Genomic DNA, 25,998 nt, shown 5'->3' with positions numbered 1-25,998 from the left:
AGGAAATTGAAAAATAGCAAAACTCCTTGCACGCAGACTGCCACAACATGCTCAAAGACTACAAGTGTTGGGAGGCCTGATTTCAACATTGATGTTATATTCTCACCCCCGGAGATTCTGTGTTGATAATGTTCGCTTGTGAATGTATTCTGTATATTCTTTCAATGCATGTGCCGTTGATAAATCGATGAAGGGATGTTTTAATGATTGTACATTCGCATAGATGCTACTGTTGATCTTTATGTGTAACCCTTACCTGTTCTAGTGACTCTGTTTTTTCGCCCGACTGGACATTGATTTTTGGGTGCTTTCAAGTGACTTTCTTTTATTCCAGTTTAACCATTTGAACTAGGAGGCTTGTAGCCATTAATTTTATCATTTTTAATAAAATAAACTTGTTTGAGGAAAAAAAAACTTAAAAAGTTAGATTCTTTTTTTCCTATTTAGTTTACATTCTATTATCAAGTAAACGATAAGTTGCCTTCACTAACAAAGGATTCGCCCTTGACATTGAGAGGCCAAAATTTTCGCTCATGTCCAATTCAACAGGCAACATGCCATCTGGCAACTCCCAGTCAAAGCAATGTACGAATTGAGCTAAAACTAGGCGAATTGTGATTAGGCCTAACTGCATTCCAGGGCATCCTCTACGACCTGATCCGAATGGGATGAGTTGGAAATCTTGTCCTCGAAGGTCGATATTGCTATCGATGAATCTCTCTGGAAAGAACTCTTCAGCATTGTTTGACCATACATCAGGGTCTCGCCCCATCGACCAAGCATTTACTATGATTCGTGACTTCTTTGGTATAAAATATCCATCAATCGTGATATCTTCCATGGACTCATGGGGGATTAGGAGCGGCCCAACCGGATGCAGCCTTAGACTTTCTTTGACAACCATATCCAAATAAGTTAATTGTGGTAGATCCGACTCTTCTATCATTCTACTCCTTCCGACCACAGTTTCCAACTCTTGTTGAAGGCTAAACATCACTCGAGGATGCTTTAAGAGTTCTGATAATGCCCACTCAATGGCTGCAGCTGAACTGTCTAATCCAGCTGCAATCATTTCTAGCATTATGGCTTTGATGTTTGTTCTATCAATTATGTATTCTTGCTCTTCATCATGGGGATTCATGGGTTTATTCAACAATGAAACCATCACATGAACGAAATTTCTATGAGGTTTTTGCTCCTCAGGATTACTCCCAACTGCTTGCTCATGTTCATCAATTATTTTCTCCAAGAATTTGTCAAGGATCTTACTTATCCTCTTCTGCTTTTGTGCTAATCCCTGAGAATGGATGTAGTTAATTATATTAATTCATCATTACAATTAATTTTCAAAGTGAAAGCAGAACACTGATGTCATTTTTTCTTTCTAATTGGTTTTTTTTTTTGTAAACAATGAAAAATATATCAACACACGTACTTGCATCTCATATAAGACAATATCCGTATAAAATAAGTAAAAGAAGAAAAAGATAATCTATTCTTTAATTCAAAAAAACATACTTCAAATTTTGTATATTTTACCTATATAATTAGATCTTTCAATCTATCTATTTAGATTTTCAAATTTAATTTAATTTTTTTTGTTTTTAATAAAGAACTTCACAAATTTAACTTAAAATATTTTACCTTATCTAGATTTCATAATCGGATGCACATTTATTTATGTTTTTGTGTGTGTGTGTTTGTTCTAATTCCATAAGGAGAGTTGTCCTAAAAAGGTGTTCATGAATCGCACTAGTTATAGTTATACCTTGAAAATCTAAACTCAAACTTGAATTTTTTATTATTAATATAAATATTAATATTTTGATATTTTAAATTAAAATGAAATAAAAATATTATGTATTAATAATATAATAATATTCCTAAGCTGACGCCTAAAAAATATGTTTAGACCTGACTTGAGTCAAGCAAGTCTACAGGCTCATTTTTTTTTCATTTTAATTTTTTTCCAAGTCAAATATTTTTTTAGGATGAAGATTAGTTTAAAACTTTAAGGTTACGTTTGATTAGCGAAATAGATAGAAATAAAATAGAATAGTTATTACGTGAAAATAGAATAAAATGAGAACAGAATAAAATAATTATTATATAGGTTGGTACGACGAATAGAATAGGTTAGGAATAGTTATTATGGCTTATTGTAGTGTTTGATTGGTAAAAATAACTTTGAAATAAAAAAAGAATAGACGACAAAAAGGTAAAAATATCTTTTATTTTATATATGATTATTTATTTTTATTTTATATTATTTTTTAAATATTAATAATTTATAATTTATTTAAAATATTAATACTTGAGAATTTAAATATTAATATTTTATTTATAATTTAATGTTATTATGATTATTTATTTTTATTTTATTTTAAAATATTATTTTTTATAATTTATTTAAAATATTTATAATTTATAATTTAAATACTAATCTTTTATTTAAACATTAATAATTTATAATTAATTTGAATTATTAATAATTGATCATTTAAATGTTAATATTTTACTTATAATATAAATGATATTATGATTAAAATATTAATAATTGTAATTAATTTTTAAATAAAAAATATATTTTTATAATATATTATTATAAATTTAAACTTTTTTATAATAATATTAATAATTGATAATTTAAATATTAATATTTTATATATAATTTAATTATTAATATTTTAAAATAGTAATATTTTATTTATAATTTAAATATTATTATGGTTCAAATATTAACAATTTTAATTAATTTTTAAATTTTAAATATTATTTTTTTATAATATATAATATATAATTTTTTAAATTTATAAATGATATTTTAATCTTTGTAATTTTTTGAAGTTATTTCTTAAATAAGGAATAACTAATACCAGGAGTGTTGGTTTTAACTATTCTTTAATTTTAACTTAGTTTAGAGAATAACTATTCTAAAAGTATGATTATTCCTTTAAGCACGTAGGAACCAAACAAAAGAATATATGTTCTTAAGGAACAGAGGGGAACGGCAACTAAACATGCTATAAGTCGTAAAAAAAATGACTAATGCTTTTCTTATAAAAATAATAGAATAATAACCAAGTTGCAGAAATATTAAAATTGAGTATTTTATTTAATAGTTGATGTGACATGAATGAATGGTTGACACCGGGCAATCCTTCTTATGGACTAATTTTTGAAATTGTATGGTGTAATTTTGTCAAATCATTTTTCTTATTCTTATCTGTTCGGAATAGTCATTATCAGAAGCTCGATAATACCTAACTCTTCCAGATAATATCTAACCACCCCCTCAAATTGACCATTTCTCGAAATGACTATTCCATTATCAAGTGTCAATACGAATGAAAGAGACATTGAGAAAATAATAGTAAACAATAATGGAGAAAAGAATAGAGATTACCTGAAGGTCAAGTGGAGCAAGACAAGGTACGAAATCCGACAAATTGAAAGCTCCCGCTAAGCGCGAGATCTCTTTAATCAGCAGTTTCAAGTTGATATTGTCATCCTCAGAATTGGAGGGGCGCCCAAAAATCATCTTATACATGATGTCTTCGATAAGCTCACCTACCTTTCGGCTAATGTCCACCGTCTCACCTGCTGCCGCTGCCTTCTTTACCGTTTCAACCATCGACCCCAGCTCCGCCTTCCTTAATGGGGCAAAGTATTCAACTTTCGAACCACTGAGAAGGTGTAGAGTACACCATTTCCGAACAGTTCGCCAGTAGGAACCGTACTCGGTGAAACCCATGCCTTTCCCACCGTAAGACAAGTATTCAGAGGCTTGGACTTTGGGCCTGCTTGCAAAAACAACGTCATGGGTCTTGAGGAATAGTTCGGCGGCTTGAGGTGATGATACCACGATTGTAGGTACATAGCCTAGCCTTAATAACATGATGGGGCCATATCTTTTGGCTAGATGGTGAAGATTTAGGTGTGGAAGCTTTCCTAGCAGATGGAGGTTACCGATTACCGGCAAGGGCCGGGGACCGGGAGGATGTTTCCGGCCATTTTTGAGTTGTTTTGGCCGAGAGATGTAGATAAAGGAACAGAGAGTTCCGAGGAGGATAAGAAGTAAGGCTAATGTTGAAGGAGACATGTGGGTAGGGGAATCGTCAGTGTGTGGTTGGGAAAGGGCAATACCTAAAAGCTTGAAAAGCATGTGTCAATATTAGATTTATCCAGTAAATTAATGAACTTCTGTTTTCGGGCACTAATTAATAAGACTAGAGTGGTGCCCCGCTTTGCATGGGGTTAATTTTTTTAATAAAGAATAATTTTAAATTTCATAATATTATAAATAAAATAATAATAATTAAAAAGTAATTTTAAATTTGAAAAAAATTATAAATAATAGTAATCATAATAAATTAAAGCTTATTATTTTAAAAAATTGATATTTTAAAAAGATTTTCCTATGTCTTACTAAGTAAAATTTTTTATTTAAATAATTTTTAAAAATATTTATTTTTTATATCTTAATATATATTAATATTAATATAATCATATTTTGTTAATTATGATGATTCCAATAGTAAAATAAAATTAAAATTAAGAAAATTTAATTTATTGAAAGTTATTATTCATAAGCTACATAATTTATATGGGTAGCAAAAAAAAAGCTACATAAGTTATATAATAAAATGATTATTTCTTTTGAAAGTCAAAATAAAATGCATATTAATAACTCATATTAAAATTTTTTAATTTTAATTATGAAATTTTATGAATTTTCTTTAATTTTAATTATTATTTTTTTATCTTATACTTTTATATTTATTTAGAATTAATCCACCTTGTGAAAATAATTTTGGGATCCCCGATAATTTTAATGAGTCATTGTTAACTTCATTCAATAAACTGTTTTATTTTTTATTTCTCATAAAAAAAATAGTTTAATTTTTTTTATCCGTAATTTTATAAATTTAATTTATAGATAAAAAAGAATTATATAAATAAAATAAATTGACTAAATCTAAAATTGCATCGGTTAGGGCTTGAGTGAATCCAACCCACTTCTTCTTTTTCTTCTTTTTGTATCCATAAAACGACGTGGTTTTGATTTTCCCTAAACGTAGCTGGCAACCCCTTTCCCTTTTCTTCGTTTTTGCTCTCTTCTTCTTCTTCTCCCACTGACCCTAGCAACCAACCCGTTTCTCTAAACCCTTTCTCCCGAACTTGGCCCCTGATGCCGTCGCCTATGCCGAACTGGGCATTTTCGGCAACAACTCCCTCTTTCTTTCCCTTTCCCATTTTCTTCTTTTCTTCTCTTCCCCTTCTTTCTACCGCCAATTTCCTCTCTTTCTAACAAGACCTAGCCACCGTTCCTCTGGAGGTGCAAGTTTTTTTCACTTTTTTTGGGCTTTTTCTTTTGGAGTGGCTTTTACTTTGCTTCCTTGCCTATTGATGTTTTCTGGAGTAGGACTCAATTGAATGAAAGCCAGAGTGTGAGTTGGTTTTAGTGAGCATAAAAAGAAAATACCACACATGCATCCTCTACAAATCAAATAATACTAAGATGATATGGAGTCTTTTGAATGAGATGCTGTGATTACTTGTAAAGACGTGTGATCTAGATTTCAGAATTTTAGATTGGATTGCAACCTGTTTTTTATTGATCTAGAATGAATTACTGAGCAGGGGGATTTTGGTATGACTTTATGGCTTTATGCTGGGGTTGAATCTTCTTCTGTCTATAAATTGATGATAGGGATGTTTGTTTTTGGTGATCTATTTTTTGATGGCTTCTCTTGGGCAGGTTGTCAACATAATTTTGAGATGATATGATGATCAAGGCATAGTGTGCTTTGTTTTTGTATCTAAGGAACTTATCTTTGTTTTTCTATTAATGAAATTCATCAACTTTAAAAAAAAAAACAAATAAAATAATATTAAATATATTCTGAACAGATGTCATCCAAAAAAAGTCACAACGTGGCTAAACTTGGAAGCCCTTTTTAAGGATTTCTTTTACTTGTGTTATAGATGATTTTGTTATTTATTCTTTTTATTTAGAGAAGATGAGATGAACCCATGTGGTTAATGTTAAGAAGCATTCGAAAAATGTTTCAAATGATGTCTTGACAGTGTTTATATATATATTTAATGCACTGCTAGAGTATATTTTCTATACACTGTTAAGATATCAAATGATGCTATCTCATTAAAAAATAAATTTATAATTTTAAGGAGTTTAAAAATAAATATTACTAATTATTTTTAAAAATTAAAAAAATATCAATCTCAATCTCCTTTTCTCAACCATTTTTCAAGGCAAGCCATTGTTGAACAAACTGACATGAAAGTATTAAATCCATTTTCATTTTTTAGAAGTAATTTAAAAAAGAAGAGTGAAATAAATATTAAGAATTAAACTAAGAAGAAGAGTGAAATAAATATTATCTTCAAGACTCAAAATTAAAAATTTGGGGTTTTGGATTCATTATTGTTAAAATTTATAAATTTATAAAAATTATATATTTTATAATTATGAATAAAATTTATAAATTTTACCGATCTCCCTCTTATTTTTTAAATTAATTAAAAAATAATAACAAATTAATAAAAATTATATAATAGTAATTTTTATAATTAGTAAAGGGTAAAATTATCATTTCAATATGACCACATCATCAATCTAACGAAAAAACTAACGGTTGACTAACAGTTGAATTTATGTATCCAGTGGAAGATATTTTTCTGAGATGAAGTATCTATTTTAAAAACTAATAGATTTATTTGAAATTTCGATTAAAATTTAGGAGGTGGGGGTATTTTACTCAAAAATTCATTATTAGTTGGAGATTATTAAATACATATTACCGTTGATTGAAAATATGAAAAATAATTGAGCATTGATAGCATTGTAAAAATTGAAAAGTGATAAAAAATAAAGATTTATTAGACACATAATTAAAGAAGTGAGAGAATATATCATTTTATTAATTGTTTTAACTTTTACATATTTTTAATAGAAAATGAGATAAATAGTTGATAATTAATAAGATGTGCGAAGTGAGAGAATATAGATATTTGTTAGGCACTTAATTTAAGAAATATTTTATTAATTATTTTAATTTTTATATATCTTTAATATAATTAATTATATTATTATAAAATTATGAGATCCATAAAAAATTGAGATTTAAAACAAAGGCTATGGTGGCTTTATGGTAAAGCCGGCTTTGGGTTGCACCATATTATGCCTTGACAGTTTATGAAAACTATAGGCTATTGGTGTATCAAATATAAATCCATGCTTTGATACCAACAATCTATTGAGTTTTTGTATCGGTAGTGCTCAATTAAGTTTCATAGATTGTTATCAAATTTATATCTCTTTTCTCGTTTTGCTTATCAAATTTTAATTTATCTTAATTTAATTACTAAATTTTTAAAAGTGTAACTGATCATCATATCTGATTTCATTTAAATAAATAATAAAATAATAATATAAAAACCACTTAAATGACCACATCATTTTAAAAATATCTACACCACTGAGAAGGTGTAGAGTACACCATTTCCGAACAGTTCGCCGGTAGGAACCGTACTCGGTAAAACCCATGCCTTTCCCACCGAACGACAAGTATTCCGAGGCTTGGACTTTGGGCCTGCTTGCAAAAACAACGTCATGGGTCTTGAGGAATAGTTCGGCGGCTTGAGGTGATGATACCACGATTGTGGGTACATAGCCTAGCCTTAATAACATGATGGGGCCATATCTTTTGGCTAGATGGTGAAGATTTAGGTGTGGAAGCTTTCCTAGCAGATGGAGGTTACCGATTACCGGCAGGGGGCGCGGACCGGGAGGAAGTTTCCGGCCATTTTTGAGGCGTTTTGGTCGAGAGACGTAGATAAAGGAACAGAGAGTTCCGAGGAGGATAAGAAGTAAGGCTAATGCTGAAGGAGACATGTGGGCAGGGGACTCGTCAATGTGTGGTTGGGAAAGGGCAGTACCTAGAAGCTTGAAAAGCATGTGTCAAAATCAGATTTATCCAGTAAATTAACGAGCTTATGCTTTCGGGCACTAATTAATAAGATGATTTTGTTATTTTTTCTTTTTATTTAGAGAAGATGAGATGAACCCACGTGGTTAATGTTAAGAAGCATTCGAAAAATGTTTCAAATGATGTCTTGACAGTGTTTATATATATTTGATGTATTGATAGTGTATATTTTTTATACACTGTTAAAATATCAAATGATGTTATTTTATTAAAAAAATAAATTTATAATGTTAAGATATTTAAAAATAAATATTATTAATTACTTTTAAAAATTAAAAAAAAATATCAATCTCAATTTCCTTCTCTCCTTCCCTCAACCATAGATCCAAAACCCTAAATTTTTTTATTTTTTAACACAATTGATTTTTTGATTAAACCTATCAAATGAATTGGTTACACGAGTATGATACCTACAATATCCTCGTGCCACAACAACCAATCATTGCATTAGCAAATCCTAATTGATTAGTATTCATATGTACAAATTGATCTATTTCTTGCTTGGATTCAAAGATGAAGACACGTGAAATTTTTGTATGACTTGTTAACTTTATATCTTTCATAAGACAATTATATTTCTTTAGAATTTTTAGTTGTTTTTCTTTTTACTTTTTCCAATTGCCTTCAATATATTTATCCATTTTATTCAACATATTTCAAGGCAAGCCATTATTGAACAAACTGAGATGAAAGTATTAAATCCATTTTTATTTTTTGGAAGTAATTTAAAAAAGAAGAGTGAAATAAATATCAAGAATCAAAATTAAAAATTTACGGTTTTGGACTCATTATTGTTAAGGGAGGAAGAATAGGAGAAAAAAGAACAAGGGAAGGGGAGGAAGAGATTGGATGTAAGGGAGTTTAAGAGAGAATTTTTTTTCTTATTTTTTTAAAATAATAATATTTATTTTGAAATCCTTTAAAGTTATAAATTTATTTCTTAGTGATGTGCACTAGGGCAACTCAATAATCTTAAAGGCTTAAAATGTCTAAATATTCAAATGAGACTTTTTTAATTGAAATTAAAAAAAATAAGGGCAAAATACCTCACATCCTTAAGTTTTAATCGAAATTCTAAAGAAGTCCATTAGTTTTTGAAATGAACACTCACTTAGAAAGTGTAAACACTATTAACAAAGGCTATGAAATGACTAAAATGTTCTTTTTTCTTTATTAATTTAAAAAATTCTTATTATATTTAAAAATATATATAAAAAAATACGATGCTCCCTAACTCTCCAAGAAAAGAGAGTACCGATCTCCCTCCTATTTTTTAAATTAATATATAATAATAATAATAATAAATTAATAAAATTATATAATAATAATTTTTAAAATTAGTAAAAGGTAAAATTATCATTTTAATATGACCACGTCATCAATCTAATGAAAAAACTAACCGTTGACTAACGCCTAGACCTATGTGTCTAGCGGATAATATTTTTCTAGGACAAAGTGTCCATTTTGAAAACTAATAGACCCATTGAAATTTTGATAAAAATTTAAAGGGTGGGGGTATTTTATCCAAAAATTTATTGTTAGTTGGAGATTATTAAATACATATTACCGTTGATTGAAAATATGAAAAATAATTGAGAATTAATAGTATTGTAGGAATTGAAAAATGATAAAAAATAGAGATTTATTAGACATATAATTAGATAAGTGAGAGAATATATCATTTTATTAATTATCTTAACTTTTAAATATTTTTAATAAGAAATGAGATAAATAGTTGATAATTGATAAGATGTGTGAAGCAAGAGAAAATAGATATTAGTTAGGCACTTAATTTAAGAAATATATTATTAATTATTTTAATTTTTATATATTTTTAATATAATTAATTATATTATTATAAAACTATGAGGTCCATAAAAAATTGAGATTTAAAACAAGGGCTATGGTAGCTTTATGGTAAAGCTGACTTTTGGTAGCACCATATTATGCCCTGACAGTGTATAAAAGCTATAGGCTATTTGTGTATCAAATATAAATCCATCCTTTGATACCCAAAATCTATTGAGTTTTTTTACTAGTAGTGCATGATTAAATTTCATAGATTGTTATCAAATTTATATCTCTTTTCTCGTTTTGTTTATCAAATTTTAATTTATCTTAATTTAATTATTAAATTTATTAAAAGTGTAATTGATCATCATATGTGATTTCATTTAAATAAATAATAAAATAATAATATAAAAACCACTTAAATGACCACATCATTTTAAAAATATTTATGTTAATTTTTGTAACCCATTTTTTTCTCATCAATTTTGTTATTGGTTTTGTTAGAATGAAAATTCTATGAAAATACAAAAAAAAAGAAAAAAGAAGTTGCAAAACAGCAAACCTCCTTGCTCGCAGACTGCCACAGCATGCTCGAAGACTGCAAGTGTTGGGAGGCCTAATTTCGACACTGATGTTGTATTCTCACCCTCAGAGATTTTGTGTTGATAATGTTCTCTTGTGAATGTGTTCTGTAAATTCTTCTAATGCATGTGCCGTTGATATATCGATGAGGGGATGTTTTAATGATTGTACATTCTCATTGTTGCTACTGTTGATCTTTTGTCTAGAGGGATGTGTCACCCTTACCTGTTCTAGTGACTCTGTTTTTTGGCCCGACTGGACATTGACTTTTGGGTGCTTTCAAGTGACTTTCTTTTATTCCAATTAAACCATTTGAACTCTGAGGCTTGTAGCCATTAATTTTATCATTATTAATAAAATGAACTTGTTTAGGCAAAAAAAAGAACATATACAGTTAGATTCTTTTTTTCCTATTTATTTTACATTCTATTATCAAGTAACGATAAGTTGCCTTCACTAAAAAAGGATTCGCCCTTGGCATTGAGAGGCCAAATTTTTCGCTCATGTCCAGTTCAACAGGCAACTCCCAGTCAAAGCACTGTACCAATTGAGCTGACACTAGGCGAATTGTTATTAGGCCTAATTGCATTCCAGGGCATCCTCTACGACCTGATCCGAATGGGATGAGTTGGAAATCTTGTCCTCGAAGGTCGATATTGCTATCGATGAATCTCTCTGGAAAGAACTCTTCAGCATTGTTTGACCATACATCAAGGTCTCGCCCTATCGACCAAGTATTTACTATGATTCGTGACTTCTTTGGTATAAAATATCCATCAATCATAATATCTTCCATGGACTTATGGGGGATTAAGAGCGGCCCAATCGGATGCAGCCTTAGACTTTCTTTGACAACCATATCCAAATAAGTTAACGGTGGTAGATCCGACTCTTCTACCATTCTACTCCTGCCGACCACAATTTTCAACTCTTGTTGAAGACCAAACATCACTCGAGGATGCCTTAGGAGTTCTGATAATGCCCACTCAATGGCTATAGCTGAAGTCTCTAATGCACCTGAAATCATGTCTAACATTATGGCTTTGATGTTTGTTCTGTCAATTATGAATTCTTGCTCTGTCATGGGGATTCATGGGTTTATCAAACAATGAAACCATCACATGAACGAAAATTCTATGAGGTTTTTGCTCCTCAGGATTACTCCCAGCTGCTTGTTCATGTTCATCAATTATTTTCTCCATGAATTTGTCGAGTATCTTACTCACCTTCTTTAGCTTTCATGCTAATCCTTGAGAATGGAAGTAATTAATTATATTAATTCATCATTACATTTTATTTTCAAAGTGAAAGTAAAACACATTTGTTATTTTTTCTATTTAATTGGGTTTTTTTTGTAAACAATGAAAAATATATCAACACACGTACATGCATCTCATATAAGACAGTATCCATATAAAATAGGCAAAAGAAGAAAAAGATAATCTATTCTTTAATTCAAAAAAAAAACTTCAAATTTTGTATATTTTACCTATATAATTAGAGCTTTCAATCTATCTATTTAGATTTTCAAATTTAATTTAATTTTTTTGTTTTTAATAAAGAACTTCACGAATTTGTCCTAAAATTTTTGACCTTATCTAGATTTTATATTCGGATGCACATTTATTTATGTTTTTGTGTGTATTTGTTCTAATTCCATAAGGAGAGTTGTCCTAAAAAGGTGTTCATGAATCGCACTAGTTGTGGTTATGCCTTGAATATCTAAACTCAAATTTGAAATTTTTATTATTAATATTAATATTAATATTTTGATATTTTAAATTAAAATGAAATAAAAATATTATGTATTAATAATATAATAATATTCCTAAGCTTGAGCCTAAAAAATATGTCTACACCTGACTTGAGTCAAGTAGGTGTGCGTGCTCATTTTTTTTTCATTTCAAAATTTTTCCAAGTCAAATATTTTTTCAGGATGAAGGTTAGTTTAAGACTTTAAGTCGTAATAAATATGAGTAATGAATTTTTTTAAAATAGAATAATAACAAAATTTCACAAATATTAAAATTGAACATTTTTTTAATAGTTGATGTGACATGAACTATTAGTGGACCCCGGACAATCCATCTTATCTGCTCGGAATAGTCATCATCGAGAAGCTCGATAATATCTAACTCTTCCAGATAATATCGAACCCGCTCAAATTGACCATTTCTCGAAATGACTATTCCATTATCAAGTGTCAATACGAATGAAAGAGACATTGAGAAAATAATTGTAAACGGAGAAAAGAATAGAGATTACCTGAAGGTCAAGTGGAGCAAGATAAGGTATGTAATCCGATATGTTGAAAGCTCCCGCTAAGCGCGAGATCTCTTTAATCAGCAGTTTCAAGTTCAAATTGTCATCCTCAGAATTGGAGGGGCGCCCAAAAATCATCTTATACATTATGTCTTCGATAAGCTCACCTACCTTTCCGCTAATGTCCACCGTCTCACCTGCTGCCGCTGCCTTCTTTACCGTTTCAACCATCGACCCCAGCTCCGCCTTCCTTATTGGGGCAAAGTATTCAACTTTCGAACCAATGAGAAGGTGTAGAGTACACCATTTCGGAGCAGTTCTCCAATAGGAACCGTACTCGGTAAAAGTAAAGCCCTTCGCACCGTACGACAAGAGGATTGGACTTTGGGCCTGCTTGCAAAAACAACGTCATGGGTCTTGAGGAATAGTTTGGCTGCTTGAGGTGATGATGCCACGATTGTGGGTAGGGTTAGTTAAATTTTATTAAAAGAGTCAAATACAATTGAATAAGAGTTAAAAATTTTAAAAAATTAAATATTAAATTTAATTAATAATAAAAATATTAATAATAAAAAATAAAAATTAAATATAAAATTATAAATTTATAAAAATTTAAAATTAAATATTAAAAAATTATAATAATTAATTAAATAAAAAATTTTATATTTGATGCAGTGACAGTGTATAACTTCTATATACTATTAGCTTATCAAATTCTATCATCTCATTAATAGGGTTTATATTTTATATTCTGTCAAATATAAATCCAATTTAAAAACTGTATATTAAATGTGTAGAATTTATAATCTTTATGTGTTCACTTAATTATCATTTTAATTTTCTAATATTTTTTAATTATACTTTAATACACATGTGAGAACTTGTAAACCACTTGTAAAATTTAAATATTTTCATAGTAGGTATATCCCATAATGCACTACCCAAATGTCTAGAGTTTATAATTTTTATTGTTCACCTAATTATCATTTTTATTTTCTAAAATTTTTTAATTATACTTTTATACACATGTGAGAACTTGTAAACCACTTGTAAAATTTAAATATTTTCATAGTAGGTGTATTCCATAGTGCACTACCCAAATGCATTGATATGCCCGTCAACTTTTTTTGGGGCCCAGCAAGATATAAAAACAAAAAATGCACCTCCCGAGTGGCGGACAAAAAAGGTATGGATGGTCAAATCAAGCATGCATATGTAACTTTATTATTATTATTACCAGAGTGGTGCCCCGCTTTGCATGGGGTTAATTTTTTAATAAATATTAATTTTAAATTACATAATATTATACGTAAAATAACAATAATTAAAAAGTAATTTTAAATTTGTAAAAATTATAAATAATAGTAATCATAATAAATTAAAGCTTATTATTTTAAAAAATCAATATTTTAAAAAGATTTTCCTTTGTCTTAGCAAGTAAAATTTTTTATTTAAATCATTTTTACAAATATTTGATTTTTTGTATCTTAATATATGTTAATATTAATATAGTCATATTTTGTTAATTATGATGAATCCAATAGTAAAATAAAATTAAAATTAAGAAAATTTAATATATTGAAAGTTATTATTCATAAGCTACATAATTTATATGAGTAGCGAAATAAAAAAAAAGCTACATAATTTATATAATAAAATTATTAAAATAAAATGAATATTTCTTCTGAAAGTGAAAATAAAATGAATATTAATAAAGCATATTAAATTTTTTTTAATTTTAATGATGAAACTTTATGAATTATCTTCAATTTTAATTATTATTTTNCTTAATATAAGTTATAGTATTATATCGTTATTTAAAATTTCATAAATATATTATTTTTTTATTAATCTTGATTATGTAAGAAGAAATTAACTTGATTATATTTTTTTTGTATGTTTTACGTTTTATATTTAATTGAAATAAAATTATTTTGAATATATAATATTTAAATAATTTTGATTATATAAGTAAAAATTATTAATCTTATATATAGTATTTACTATTTATATTTTATAAATTATAATTTTATATTTAATTTTATATTTTTATTATCAATATTTTTATTATTAATTGAATTTAACATATATTAAACTTTTAAAATTTTTAATCTTCATTTTTCTGTATTTGGCCCCTCCAATAAAGTTTGATTAGCTCTGTCCTTGGAAGAGCCAATACCTAAAAAGCTTGAAATGCATGTGTCAACAATAGATTCATCCAGCAAATTAATGAATTTGGAACGTGGCCATCCTAAGCAGCATGGTTTCGGGCATTAATAATGAGATGATTTTTGTTTTTTTTTTTCTTTTTATTTAGAGAAGATGAGATGAACCCCTTGTGGGTTGTGGCTAATATTAAGAAGCATGAAATTGGTTTGATTTGATCTTTAGTGGCTGGCTGAAATGGCAAGCAAATTCTTGAATGATGGACAATTAATGATTCCAGGACTTTTTGATTTGCTTGATTTTTGATTGGTTTCTTATACCCTTTGTGTGTGGTTCTGTTTGTATTTGGAACTGTCCTTGAGTAAAGACAGCTATGTTTTTCCGGGGAACGCCATAGGTCTTTAGGATAAGGGTTAGAGAGTTTTTGTTAACTCAGGCTAGGAAAGGAAATTGCAAAGAACACTATGAAGTTTTTGTTAGCTCAGGCTAGGAAAGGAAATTGCAAAGAACACTACGAAGCAGTTTCCCTTGGTTTGCAATTTTTTTTTTCTTCTCTTCTTGCACAAGCTGATATCTCATGTCAGTTGAAATCTTTAGCACACACTTAAAAGACTTTGGATGGCATGTTGCTTATTGATAATAAATACACTTAAAAAAAGCATTAAATTGGAGTAAAAAAATGTTTTAAAGATTTATATTTGATGTACTATAGTGTATATGTTTTATACAAAGTCAAAACATCAAATGATATCACTTTATTAAAAAAATAGATATTATTAATTTAAAAAAAAACAAATTTTTTATCTCTCTCCAAATCTCTTTTACCCAATCTCCTCTTCTCCTTTCCTTAACAACTATAGATCCAAAACCCTAAATTTTTTTTTTTTTTTTTGCACAAGTATGATACTTCCAACTAATCACGCCATTAGCAAATCCAAATCAGATAGGATTCATATGTCTAGATTGATCTATTTCTTGCTTGGATTCAAATGTGAAGACTCATATGAAAAATTTTGTATGGCTTACTGATTTTATATCTTCCATGAAGACAATTATATTTCTTTAGGTTTTTCAATTGTTTTTCTTTCTACCATTTCCAATTTTCCTCCATATATTTATCCATTTCATTCAACATACTTCAAGGCAAGCCCTTACGTAGCAAATCAAGATGAAAATATTAAATCCTTTTTCAGTTTTTGGAAGTAATTTAAAAAAGAGGAGTGAAATAAATATTAAGAATTAAACCAAGAAGAAAGTAAAATAAATACTATCTTCAAGAATCAAAATTAAAAATTTATGGTTTTGGACTTATTATTGTTAAGGGAGGAAGAATAGGAGAAGAAAAAACAAGGGAAGAAAGGGAGGAGATTCGGTGACAGAGACTTGGAGAGAGAAAAAATTTGTTTTTTTATTTTTTAAAAATAGTGATATTATTTTTAAATCCTTTAAAGTTTTAAATTTATTTCTTAGTGAGGTGACAATAGAGGTGGCTCAATAATTTCAAAGGCTTAAAGCGAATAAATATTTAAATGAGGTCTTTTTTATTAAAATTAAGAAAAAAAGTTTGTTGTTAATTGGAGATCATTAAATACATATTACCATTGATTTAAAATAAGAGAATTGAGAAGTGATAAAAAAACTAGAGATTTATTAGACACATCATTAGGGAAGTGAGAGAATATATTGTTTTATTAATTATTTTTACTTTTACATCTTTTTTATGTGAAATGAGATAAACAGTTGAAAATTAATAAGATGTGAGAAGTGAGAGAAAATACATATTTGTTAGACACTTAATTTAAGAAATATTTTATTAATTATTTTAATTTTTATATATTTGAATATAATTAAATATATTATTATAAAATTATAGAGTCGATGAAAAATTGAGATCTAATGCAAGGGTTTTGGTGGCTTTATGGTAAAGCTAGATTATTATGCCATGACAGTGTATAGAAACTATACACTGTTAATATACCAATTATAAATTCATGCTTTAATACCAAAAGTCTATTGAGTATTTTTACTTGCGGTGCACGACTAAATTTTATAGATAGTTATCAAATTTAGATATTTTTTCTCGTTTTGTTTATTGAATTTTAATGTATCTTAATTTCATAATTAAAATTCTTAAAAAGTGTAATTATCATCATAAGTGATTTCATCTAAATAAATGATAAAATAACAATATAAAAACCACTTAAACAGCCACATCATTTTAAAAATATTTATGTTAATTTTTGTAACCCATTTTTTTCTCATCATTTTTGTTCTAGGTTTTGTTAGAATGAAAATTCTAAGAAAATAGAGAAAAAGGAAATTGAGACAGACAAAAAAAAAGGGGGAAGGTTGTTGTATTTTTTTTAGATAACATAAGATTTGAAAAGTTTATGTCATTATTATATAATTAATTTCAATTGAATCTGTCAAGATGATCATATTGGGTATAATTTAAAAACTTTAGTGACCAAATTGAGATAAATTGAAATTTGGGGAGTAAAATGGAAAAAAATATAAATTTGTGAAGAAATCTCAAATCCATACAACAAGGCACCCCCAAAGAAAAAATACAAGAAAAGTAAGAGAAATGAAAGGACCTGAGTGAGGGCATATATTAAAATTTAAATTTCATCCTCCTACTATCTAAATTTAATAGTTTTAGTCTTTTAACTTCAATCCTGAGATGAATTCAGTCCATAACTTTTATTAAAATTCGATTTAGGGATAATTGATAAGTGGTGTTAAGATTTTCCCTTTAACTTGAATAATATGACAATTCGGTGATGGCTTAGCGTTCTTAGGTGTAATAATTCTTTTTCCTATGTGGCGCTTAGCAATCTAAAAAGTATCATATTCTATTTTCATTAAACAATAATTGATTTTTTAATTTAAAAAAATTAGTGTTTTTTATTAAAAATAAAGTTTTTGGTACTAATTAATATGTGCCACATGGTAAAAAAAGTTTAAGTTAGTATGTCATGTGATCAATAAAAAAATCATGCGACATTAAATTTAAATGTAGGAATTTAATATCGTTATCAATTTAAAATCTGACTTTTAATTTAAGTGTAAGATTAAATTTATTAAAATTAGAATATAGAGACTAAAATCGCAGAATTACAATAGAAGAAAGATCAAATTAAGACTTTAACATTTCTGAGTATATATAACTGTATACAATAAGTTTTAATTATATTTAAGAGTATAAAAGATCTAATATCAGAGTGATTTTGCCCAACAGTATTAATTTTTCCAATGCATGCAATGGTATTTAATATACTAAGAGCACTCTTTAAAATTATAATAATTTATGATTTGTTGTAATATTTTTATATTAGATGCAGTAATTAATAGTTATTTAAAAATAATATTTAATATGATAACTTTGAAAAATGTTCCTAGAGTACAGTCTTTAGAATCTTTTAATATTTATACCAACAAATTAGTAGTTTACATATAGCCTTAAATAGCTTGAACCAAAAGGTCAAAAGAAACCATAAACCAAGAGGTCAAGGTCTCTTTCATGGAAAAGTGAGCATCAAATTCGGAAAATGTTATCCTAAGTCAACCTATAACTTCTTCCGGTGAATGGCTGGAACTTTTCTTCTTCTGTCTTCATATTGGTTTCCTCTTGCCGACCCTTTCTCGATGGTTCATCCGTTGAGTCTTCTTGAGATTGAATAACATTGGAACCAAGCACAACTTTCTTTGATCCGCATGGCTTTCTTTCAGCATTCATCATCCAATCGTGATCATCATCAACTGCAACCTGTTCTGTCACAGGTTCTCCATCCAGGCGCCTTGCTATGCCGTTGAACGCTTTGAACTTGACTGTTTCTACCTCGATTGGTTGCTCTTGTTTTTGAAGTACTTTAGCCTTTTTCTGTTTCTTTTGGGGTGGTTCATAATCCAATGGGAGAGCAAAATCAACTTCACAATCTGTATCAATGATATTGACGGCCAAAGAGGGTTTTGCTTCAACGATATCGATGTAAAACTTGATGTCGTTATGCATGATCATGATGGTATCTCCGGTAGTCAAGCAACAGAAATCTCTGAAAGCTTTTTCCAACACCGCCTTGGGGTCAGAGAGTTGCATGAAATTCTTGGTGTGTGGTTGAAGCTTCAAGAAGGTTCCTTTGTCAAGAGAAGCACTCTTCAGTGTTACAAGCTCTCCTTCCTCTAGCTCCATGGACTCCATCATAGGCGCCGGTAACAACACGAAACCCTCATCTGAAGTAAACTCAAGAACTCCGCAATGAGAAGTTTTGCCTGTTACAGGATTGCACAGCTCGAAAAGCCACGGAGACTCCACACGTTTATCAACAAGAGAGTCGAAGCAGAAAGGGGCATCAGAATTCTGTTACCAAACTCAACCCTTGATGCTGAACACCGGTAGGTATGTTGGAAAGAACTATCAAGCTCCATGGCTGCAGCAGCAGCGGCGGCAACAGCTTCAAGATCAGACCGCTCCATTGACAGGAAAAACAACGGATAAATCGGAGATCACAAGGAAAAGCTTCTAAATATTAATGCAATACGATCGTCGAGATTACGAAGATGAAAAGTGTGGGAAGCAAAGGCAATAGTGGTACATATAGTTGAAGAGACTGAAGAATCCTTGTTGCATTCAATTTGAGGTTTGGAGTATTTCTTTTCCATGTGTTATTATTATTAGGTGGGCTGCTCTTTCTTGCTTTATCAAGACAGATTGTAGTGTAAAATACCCTGCTTCTATGTCAAATAAAATAAAGTCGGTTTATTTTTTTCTTCTAATTACATGGCCTAAATCCTTTTAGTTTTATATTTCTTGATATCATCCTAATGTAATTAACAATTAATGGATCAAATAATCACCAAAAAAATGAAGAATTAAGGGTTATATTTCTTGAAACCTATCACGTCATTTCCTTAATTGAGTCTAACTTTGTTGTTCACTTACGTGCCTAGATTCCCCAAAAAATAAAAACAAAATGCAAGCGTCTAGGACTCTTTCATACTTCTTGATTATGTTTTCCCCATGCAAATTTTACAGTCTTTTATCAGGTAGACGGTAAACTGGCCTGGCAAGCAAGTGTTCGGCCCTTGGAGCCGAAAGCCCAAATTTCTCGCTCATGCTCAAGTCATTAGGCAACATGCCATTGGGCAGCTCCCACTCAAAACAGTGCACCAACTGAGCCAGAGCAAGGCGAACAGTCGTCAACCCTAGTTGCAGTCCTGGACATCCCCTACGACCCGATCTGAATGGGATGAGCTGAAAATCATGTCCTCGAAGGTCTACGTTGCTACCAACAAACCTCTCTGGCAAAAAGTCTTCAACATTGTCCGACCATACATTGGGATCTCGCCCAATTGCCCAAATATTTATTAAGATCCGTGACTTCTTCGGTATGTGATATCCATTGATGGTAACGTCCTCCATGGATTCATGTGGAATCAGCAATGGTGCAACTGGATGCAACCTTAAGCTTTCTTTTATAACCATGTCCAAGTATGTTAAGTTTGCTAAATCTGCCTCTTCTACCATTCTATTCATCCCAACAACAGCTTCTAACTCCTTTTGGAGACGAGATTTTACTCGCGGGTGCCTTATGATCTCTGCTAGTGCCCACTCAATGACTACTGCCGAAGTTTCCAGTGCAGCTGCAATCATGTCAAGAATTATGGCTTTGATATTTGTTCGATCGATTATGTATGTTTGCTCTTCATCGTTAGGATTCATGGGCTGATTTAAATATGAAAGCATGAAATCCACGAAATCCCTGTGCTGTTTTTGCTGCCCTTTGTTCAGTTTTTCATGCTCATCAATTATCTCCTCCAAGAATTTGTCACAGGCCTTTCTTACTGACTCAAAGCGTTGTCTCAGACCCTGGGGATCAAGCTTGTGGGGTTAGATCTTACTTCGACAGAGAAAAAAATTTCTTTAGACCGTGTAGAACTTGATTGAAATCACGGAAAGACAAGCAAGAAGAGATCAGTTGTGTATGTGAAGACATACCTGAAGATCAAGTGGAGCAAGGAAAGGCACAAAATCAGCCAAGTTGAAAGTTCCTAATAACCTGATGCCCTCATGAATAAGCGGCTTCAAGTCGAACTTATCATCTTTACAGCGACCTAAGATCATCCTATACATGATATCCTCTATAAGTTCTCCCACCTTGGCGCTGAGGTCGACCACCTCGCTTGCTGCCGCGGCATTCTTCAGCAACTTAACCAAAGACTGTAGCTCCGTCCTCCTTTTCGGAGCGAAGAATTCGACTTTTGATGCACTGAGAAGTTGCAGAGTACACCATTTCCTAACAGTGCGCCAATATGACCCGTATTGTGCAAAAGCCAAGCCCTTGGTACCGTATGACAAATACTCAGAGCCTTGGACCTTAGGCCTGCTAGCAAAAATGGTATCATGGGTCTTGAGGAATAGCTCAGCTGCTTGAGGTGATGATACCACGATTGTCGGTACATACCCTAGCCTTATTGACATTATGGAACCATATTTTTGGGCTAAGTGGTGAAGGGTTCGGTGTGGGAGCTTGCCAAGCATGTGGAGGTTGCCTATAATTGGTAGTGCCCAAGGCCCCGGAGGAAGTTTTCGGTCATTTTTAGAGTGTTTTGGTTGCGAGGTGGAACGTAGGATGTAAAGTACAGAAATTAGAGTTGCAAGGAAGGCTAAGAGAAGGGCATACGTTGAAGGGCACATAGTAGCTTGAGAAGGAGCTGCTTGGGTTGAATGGTAAGAGATTATATTTAAATATAACTAGACTATGGCCGGTGCGTTGCAGAAGGGCCTCAATATTCCTCTCTTTCTGCTTCAAAATTTTATCTCTTTTCTGTGGAGATAAGCTCTCCACATGGCTAAATGAGGGTAAGAAATAAGAGCGCAATTGAATATTCATGAAATGGAGATAAAAACAAAGAATAATATTGAAAAAATACAAAAACAAAGATAAATTTTTTAGACAAAACATTAGGGAATATCGATTTAGTAGTGAAGTGAACAATGAAAGTGTTGATGGACTCATGTATTTGTAAACTTAGGATCGAAGCCGGTGGTGAGGAGATTGAATAAAAAAAATAAACAATTAAATCAATGGATCTCCTATCATTCAAAGGTCCAAAAGGAAAAGGTTCGAAACCAAATTTAGAGATAAGGCAAGCCAAGATGTTTCAAAAAACGGGGCCTAAATATAATTTTTTTTTGTTTGCATATGTCTATTTGATTAAATATATTAACTCGACTAATTACTTAAATTCGATAAAAGAACATGTGATCAAATTATGTAGTAAAGTTTTTTAAATTAAGATAATTAAAATCATTAATAGTGTTTAAAATAATAACAATAAGATAACCAATTACATAAATATTCAACCTATCATCTTTTCCATGCAATGCAATTAACCTACAATCAATTTTCAAGAGGGAATGAAAGAAAAAAAATTTGAAAAATAATAATAATTGAAGAAACTTAAGGCAAGATAGAACATACTATACAAGAGATTCTGATAATCTTGAGTAAACAAATTCATATTTTTACACAGAGAAAATTATGAGGAATAACCTTTCTTGATAAAGACATTTCAAAAATAACCATCAAAATAAATTTAATTGTTTTTAGCCATATTTAGCTCTTATTCAATAAAAATACCTTAGAAACTATTTCAAATAAATTAAATCATTTATCATATTTTTTTCCCATTTGTGCTTTCAATTTCTCTTTCTCACCAACTCACTCTTTCTAATTTTATCGATTTCTCTCTTCGGCATTCGTCTATTATGCTCACGATTTCTCTCTCGCGCGTTTTTAGATTTATCTTTCCTGCGCTTTCAAGACACCAAGTGATGGTTTTGATATGTTTGGGTGGGTAACTATTTGGTGAATTTGATTTTTAAGTATTTTGGATAAAACTAAAATGATAGAAATGATTACAGATGTTTGAAATAGCTTTTAATTGGATCAATTAAGGACCTAGACACCAATAAACTCAAAATTTTGAAATTTATAAATCTAGGTTTTCAAAAGAAACTTTTTTTGGTTTTTAGTCAAAATATATGTTTTAGATAAGAAAATTTGTGTTTTGATTTATGAAAACATGTTAGAAACACTTTATTCGGTGCCAAAATTGTCAAAAAAAAAAACAAAAAAAAATGAAGAGAGTTTAGAAGATTTAAAGTTTTGGTTTATAAGTAACAACAACATTGTAAGTTTTAAAGTGTAATAAAATGTTTTTGAATTTGGTGTGTAACAATAATATTTTTTTCACATGGCGTGTAATAATAATATTTTTTCCACATGGCGTATAACAACAATATTTTTTTTTCAATATAGCATGTAACAACTTAACTATGGTGTGTCACATGTTTTTGTACATAGAATGTAACAACCTAACTGTGGCATATCACATGTTTTTGTACATGGCGTGTAACAATCTAATCAAGACGTGTCACATGTTTTTGTTCATGACGTGTAACATGTTTTTGTACATGACGTGTAACAATCTAACCATGAGGTGTCACATGTTTTTGTACATGATGTGTAACATGTTTTTGTACATGATGTGTAACAACCTAACCATGGGATGTCACATGTTTTTGTATATGATGCATAACAACCTAACCGTGACGTGTCACATGTTTTTATACATGGCGTGTAACAACCTAACCAAAATGTGTCACATGTTTTTGTTCATGATGTGTAACATATTTTTGTGCATGACATGTAACAACCTAACTATGGGGTGTCACATATTTTTGTACATGACGTGTAACATGTTTTTGTACATGGCGTGTAATTTTATTAAGGGTAATTTTATCAAACTTAGATAAAAATAGTTAAAATTATAAGGAGGGTTATTTTTGAAAACGTTTTATCTATAAGGGTTGTTTTTAAAAATACCCTTTTTACATATTTTTACCAAATAAGTGATAGGTTGGCTTGGCAAACAAAGGATTAGCTCTTGGCATAGATAGGCTAGGTTTATTGTGCATGTCTACGGATTCATCCAAAGAAGGTGGTGAAAGAGCTAACTTTGCAAAAAAAAAAAAAATGTGTTGTTGATGGTCTGTCTTGCCAAGGAATAAACTCACAAGAATTTATGGTATCTAAACACAAGCTGCAACAATCATATGTTTAGAGAAAAGTCTTGTATTTTCTTATTTGGATGAATCCTACAGTGAGACGGTAAAGTTCAGAGACAACTCCAAGGTATTCGTGATGAGGAAAGGCAAGGTAACTATCTAAACTGAAGAAAATCTTATTCACTGTATCGCTAATGTTTTCTTTATTTCCGAATTACAAACAAACTTGTTTAGTGTAGGCTAACTTCAAGAAAAAGGGATATGTAATCTTTATAAAAAATGGAGTTTGCAAATTTGAAGATGAAAAGTTAGGCTTAATAGTCAGGTTAGCATGACAGCCAATCGCATGTTTCCACTTTATCTTCACAACACCTTTCATTCTTACTTCAATGCAAGATTGAAGAAGGAAGCTTGGTTGTGGCATTTTCGCTATGGACATTTGAATTTTGGTGGATTGAAGATACTTCATCAAAGAATATGGTGACTAGTCTCCTTCAAATAGCAACTCTCCTTCAAGTTCGTGAAGAATGTGTTGTTAGTAAAAAACACCGTGCTTAATTTCCACAAGGAAAATCATGGAGAGCAAGAAAGCCTTTTGAGTTAGTCCATTCAAACATTTGTAGGCTAATCAATCCAACTTCTAATGGAGGTAACAAGTATTTGATTACTTTTATTAATGACTATAGCTAGAAAATTTGGATTTATTTTTTGAAAGAAAAATTTAAAGCTTTTTTGACCTTTAAGAATTGTAAAGTGCTTGTTGAAAAAAAAAGTTAGTAAGTCAATAAAGGTTCTTTGCATTAATCGTGGTGGAGAATACAACTCACATGAATTTGTAATTTTTTGTGAGACTTATGGCATCCAAAGGCAACTTGCAATAGCTTATACACCACAACAAAATGGTGTTTATGAAAGAAAAAATCATACCATCCTTAATATGATGCGAAGTCCCTTGTTAAAGAGTGCAGCTCCAAAAACATTCTAGCTTGAAATAGTTAATTAGAGTGTGCATATTTTGAATAGAAGCCCCACACTTGCTGTTCAAAATATGACACTAGAAAAGGCATGGAGCGAACATAGAGCAACTGTTGATCATTTGAAGGTTTTCGACTATATTATTTATGCCCACATTTTAGATCAAAGGAGGAGTAAGCTTGACGACAAAGGAGAAAATGTGTTTTTCTTGGTGTTAGTGAGCAATCAAAAGCTTACAAGTTCTATAATCCCAACACCAAGAAACTCATTGTTAGTCATGACGTTGTGTTTGATGAAGAAAGGACCTAGCCTTGGAATGAAACAAGTGTTGGATGAAGTTTAGGTATCCCAACAGATTTTGATGATGAAGATCAAATATAGAAGCTTGCGGGGAATATGCAACCATCAACAAATTTGCAAACTCATTTAAGAGATGTTTTGCACATACTAATGGCAATAGCAGAAAAAAAAAAAAGATGATCACAACGCATTAGGAGAAGATTAGCATGGATGACTGACTATAAGGTACTTGAATCTTATCAGTTTAATGATTCACTTGCACATTTTGCTTTATTTTCAAATTGCGATTCTATAGTTTTTAAAGATGCTATTGAAGAACCAAAGTGGCATAAAGCAATGAATGACAAAATTTCAGCCGTAAAGAGAAACAACACTTTTGGCTACCATGAGCTAGCGTGTAGCCTGTGAAGGAAATACAAACATAAAGATTCAAGGAGGACTAGTAGGAAGGTTAAGGTTGAATGAGACATTTTAGGTGCTCCCTTGAGATAGTAAAAAAATAAAATGACAAAATTGTTTTAGAAATAATATAGCATTTTTTTAATCTATAACATAAGTAAAAGGAAACCCCAAAGGGGCTTCCACACTTGGTCACGTTTGTGGCTTCTTCTATTGACATGTGGTTAATTTAAAATAGTTGATTTAAAAAGAATTTTGATATGATTTTTGTGGAGCTGGTTGCATTAGGATTATCAATAGGAGATTTTTTTCTTTTTAGCTTCAGAAGAGGTTTTTTCCTATTGAGTGATGGTGTTGTGGTTCACAAGAAATTAAGGCTAACAGTGCTTCAATGTATTAAGAAATATATATATTTTTTATAAAATATAATATAAAAAT

At 30.2% G+C, this 25,998-nt stretch overlaps 3 protein-coding genes and 2 pseudogenes across 3 annotated transcripts; all 5 read right to left on the bottom strand.

Moving 5' to 3' along the window:
* LOC18604101 (cytochrome P450 CYP736A12) lies at positions 399–4,205 on the bottom strand. Its single transcript, XM_018118024.1, has 2 exons — positions 3,407–4,205; positions 399–1,297 (listed from the first exon to the last, which is right to left on the bottom strand). The coding sequence occupies exons 1-2, from the start codon at positions 4,163–4,165 to the stop codon at positions 449–451; spliced, it is 1,608 nt and encodes a 535-aa protein (XP_017973513.1). The 5' UTR covers positions 4,166–4,205; the 3' UTR covers positions 399–448.
* LOC108661108 (cytochrome P450 CYP736A12-like) lies at positions 7,397–8,160 on the bottom strand. Its single transcript, XM_018116987.1, has one exon. The coding sequence runs from the start codon at positions 7,979–7,981 to the stop codon at positions 7,397–7,399; it is 585 nt and encodes a 194-aa protein (XP_017972476.1). The 5' UTR covers positions 7,982–8,160.
* On the bottom strand, positions 10,769–13,114 carry LOC18604100 (annotated as a pseudogene).
* On the bottom strand, positions 18,229–19,592 carry LOC18604099 (annotated as a pseudogene).
* On the bottom strand, positions 19,679–21,587 carry LOC18604098 (cytochrome P450 CYP736A12). Its single transcript, XM_007036430.2, has 2 exons — positions 20,812–21,587; positions 19,679–20,682 (listed from the first exon to the last, which is right to left on the bottom strand). The coding sequence occupies exons 1-2, from the start codon at positions 21,508–21,510 to the stop codon at positions 19,843–19,845; spliced, it is 1,539 nt and encodes a 512-aa protein (XP_007036492.2). The 5' UTR covers positions 21,511–21,587; the 3' UTR covers positions 19,679–19,842.

This window comes from Theobroma cacao, chromosome 3, assembly GCF_000208745.1.
Source record: "Theobroma cacao cultivar B97-61/B2 chromosome 3, Criollo_cocoa_genome_V2, whole genome shotgun sequence".
NCBI classification, from domain to species: domain Eukaryota; kingdom Viridiplantae; phylum Streptophyta; class Magnoliopsida; order Malvales; family Malvaceae; genus Theobroma; species Theobroma cacao.
Note: the sequence above shows the minus strand (reverse complement) of the source record. Positions and strands in the feature narration are given on the sequence as shown.

Coding starts and splice junctions, on each gene's coding strand:
- LOC18604101 (XM_018118024.1), bottom strand. CDS start 4,165: ATGCTTTTCAAGCTTTTAGGTATTGCCCTTTCCCAACCACACACTGAC. Junction 1,298..3,406: donor TTGCTCCACTTGACCTTCAG/GTAATCTCTATT, acceptor ATCCATTCTCAG/GGATTAGCACAAAAGCAGAA.
- LOC108661108 (XM_018116987.1), bottom strand. CDS start 7,981: ATGCTTTTCAAGCTTCTAGGTACTGCCCTTTCCCAACCACACATTGAC.
- LOC18604098 (XM_007036430.2), bottom strand. CDS start 21,510: ATGTGCCCTTCAACGTATGCCCTTCTCTTAGCCTTCCTTGCAACTCTA. Junction 20,683..20,811: donor TTGCTCCACTTGATCTTCAG/GTATGTCTTCAC, acceptor CTTGATCCCCAG/GGTCTGAGACAACGCTTTGA.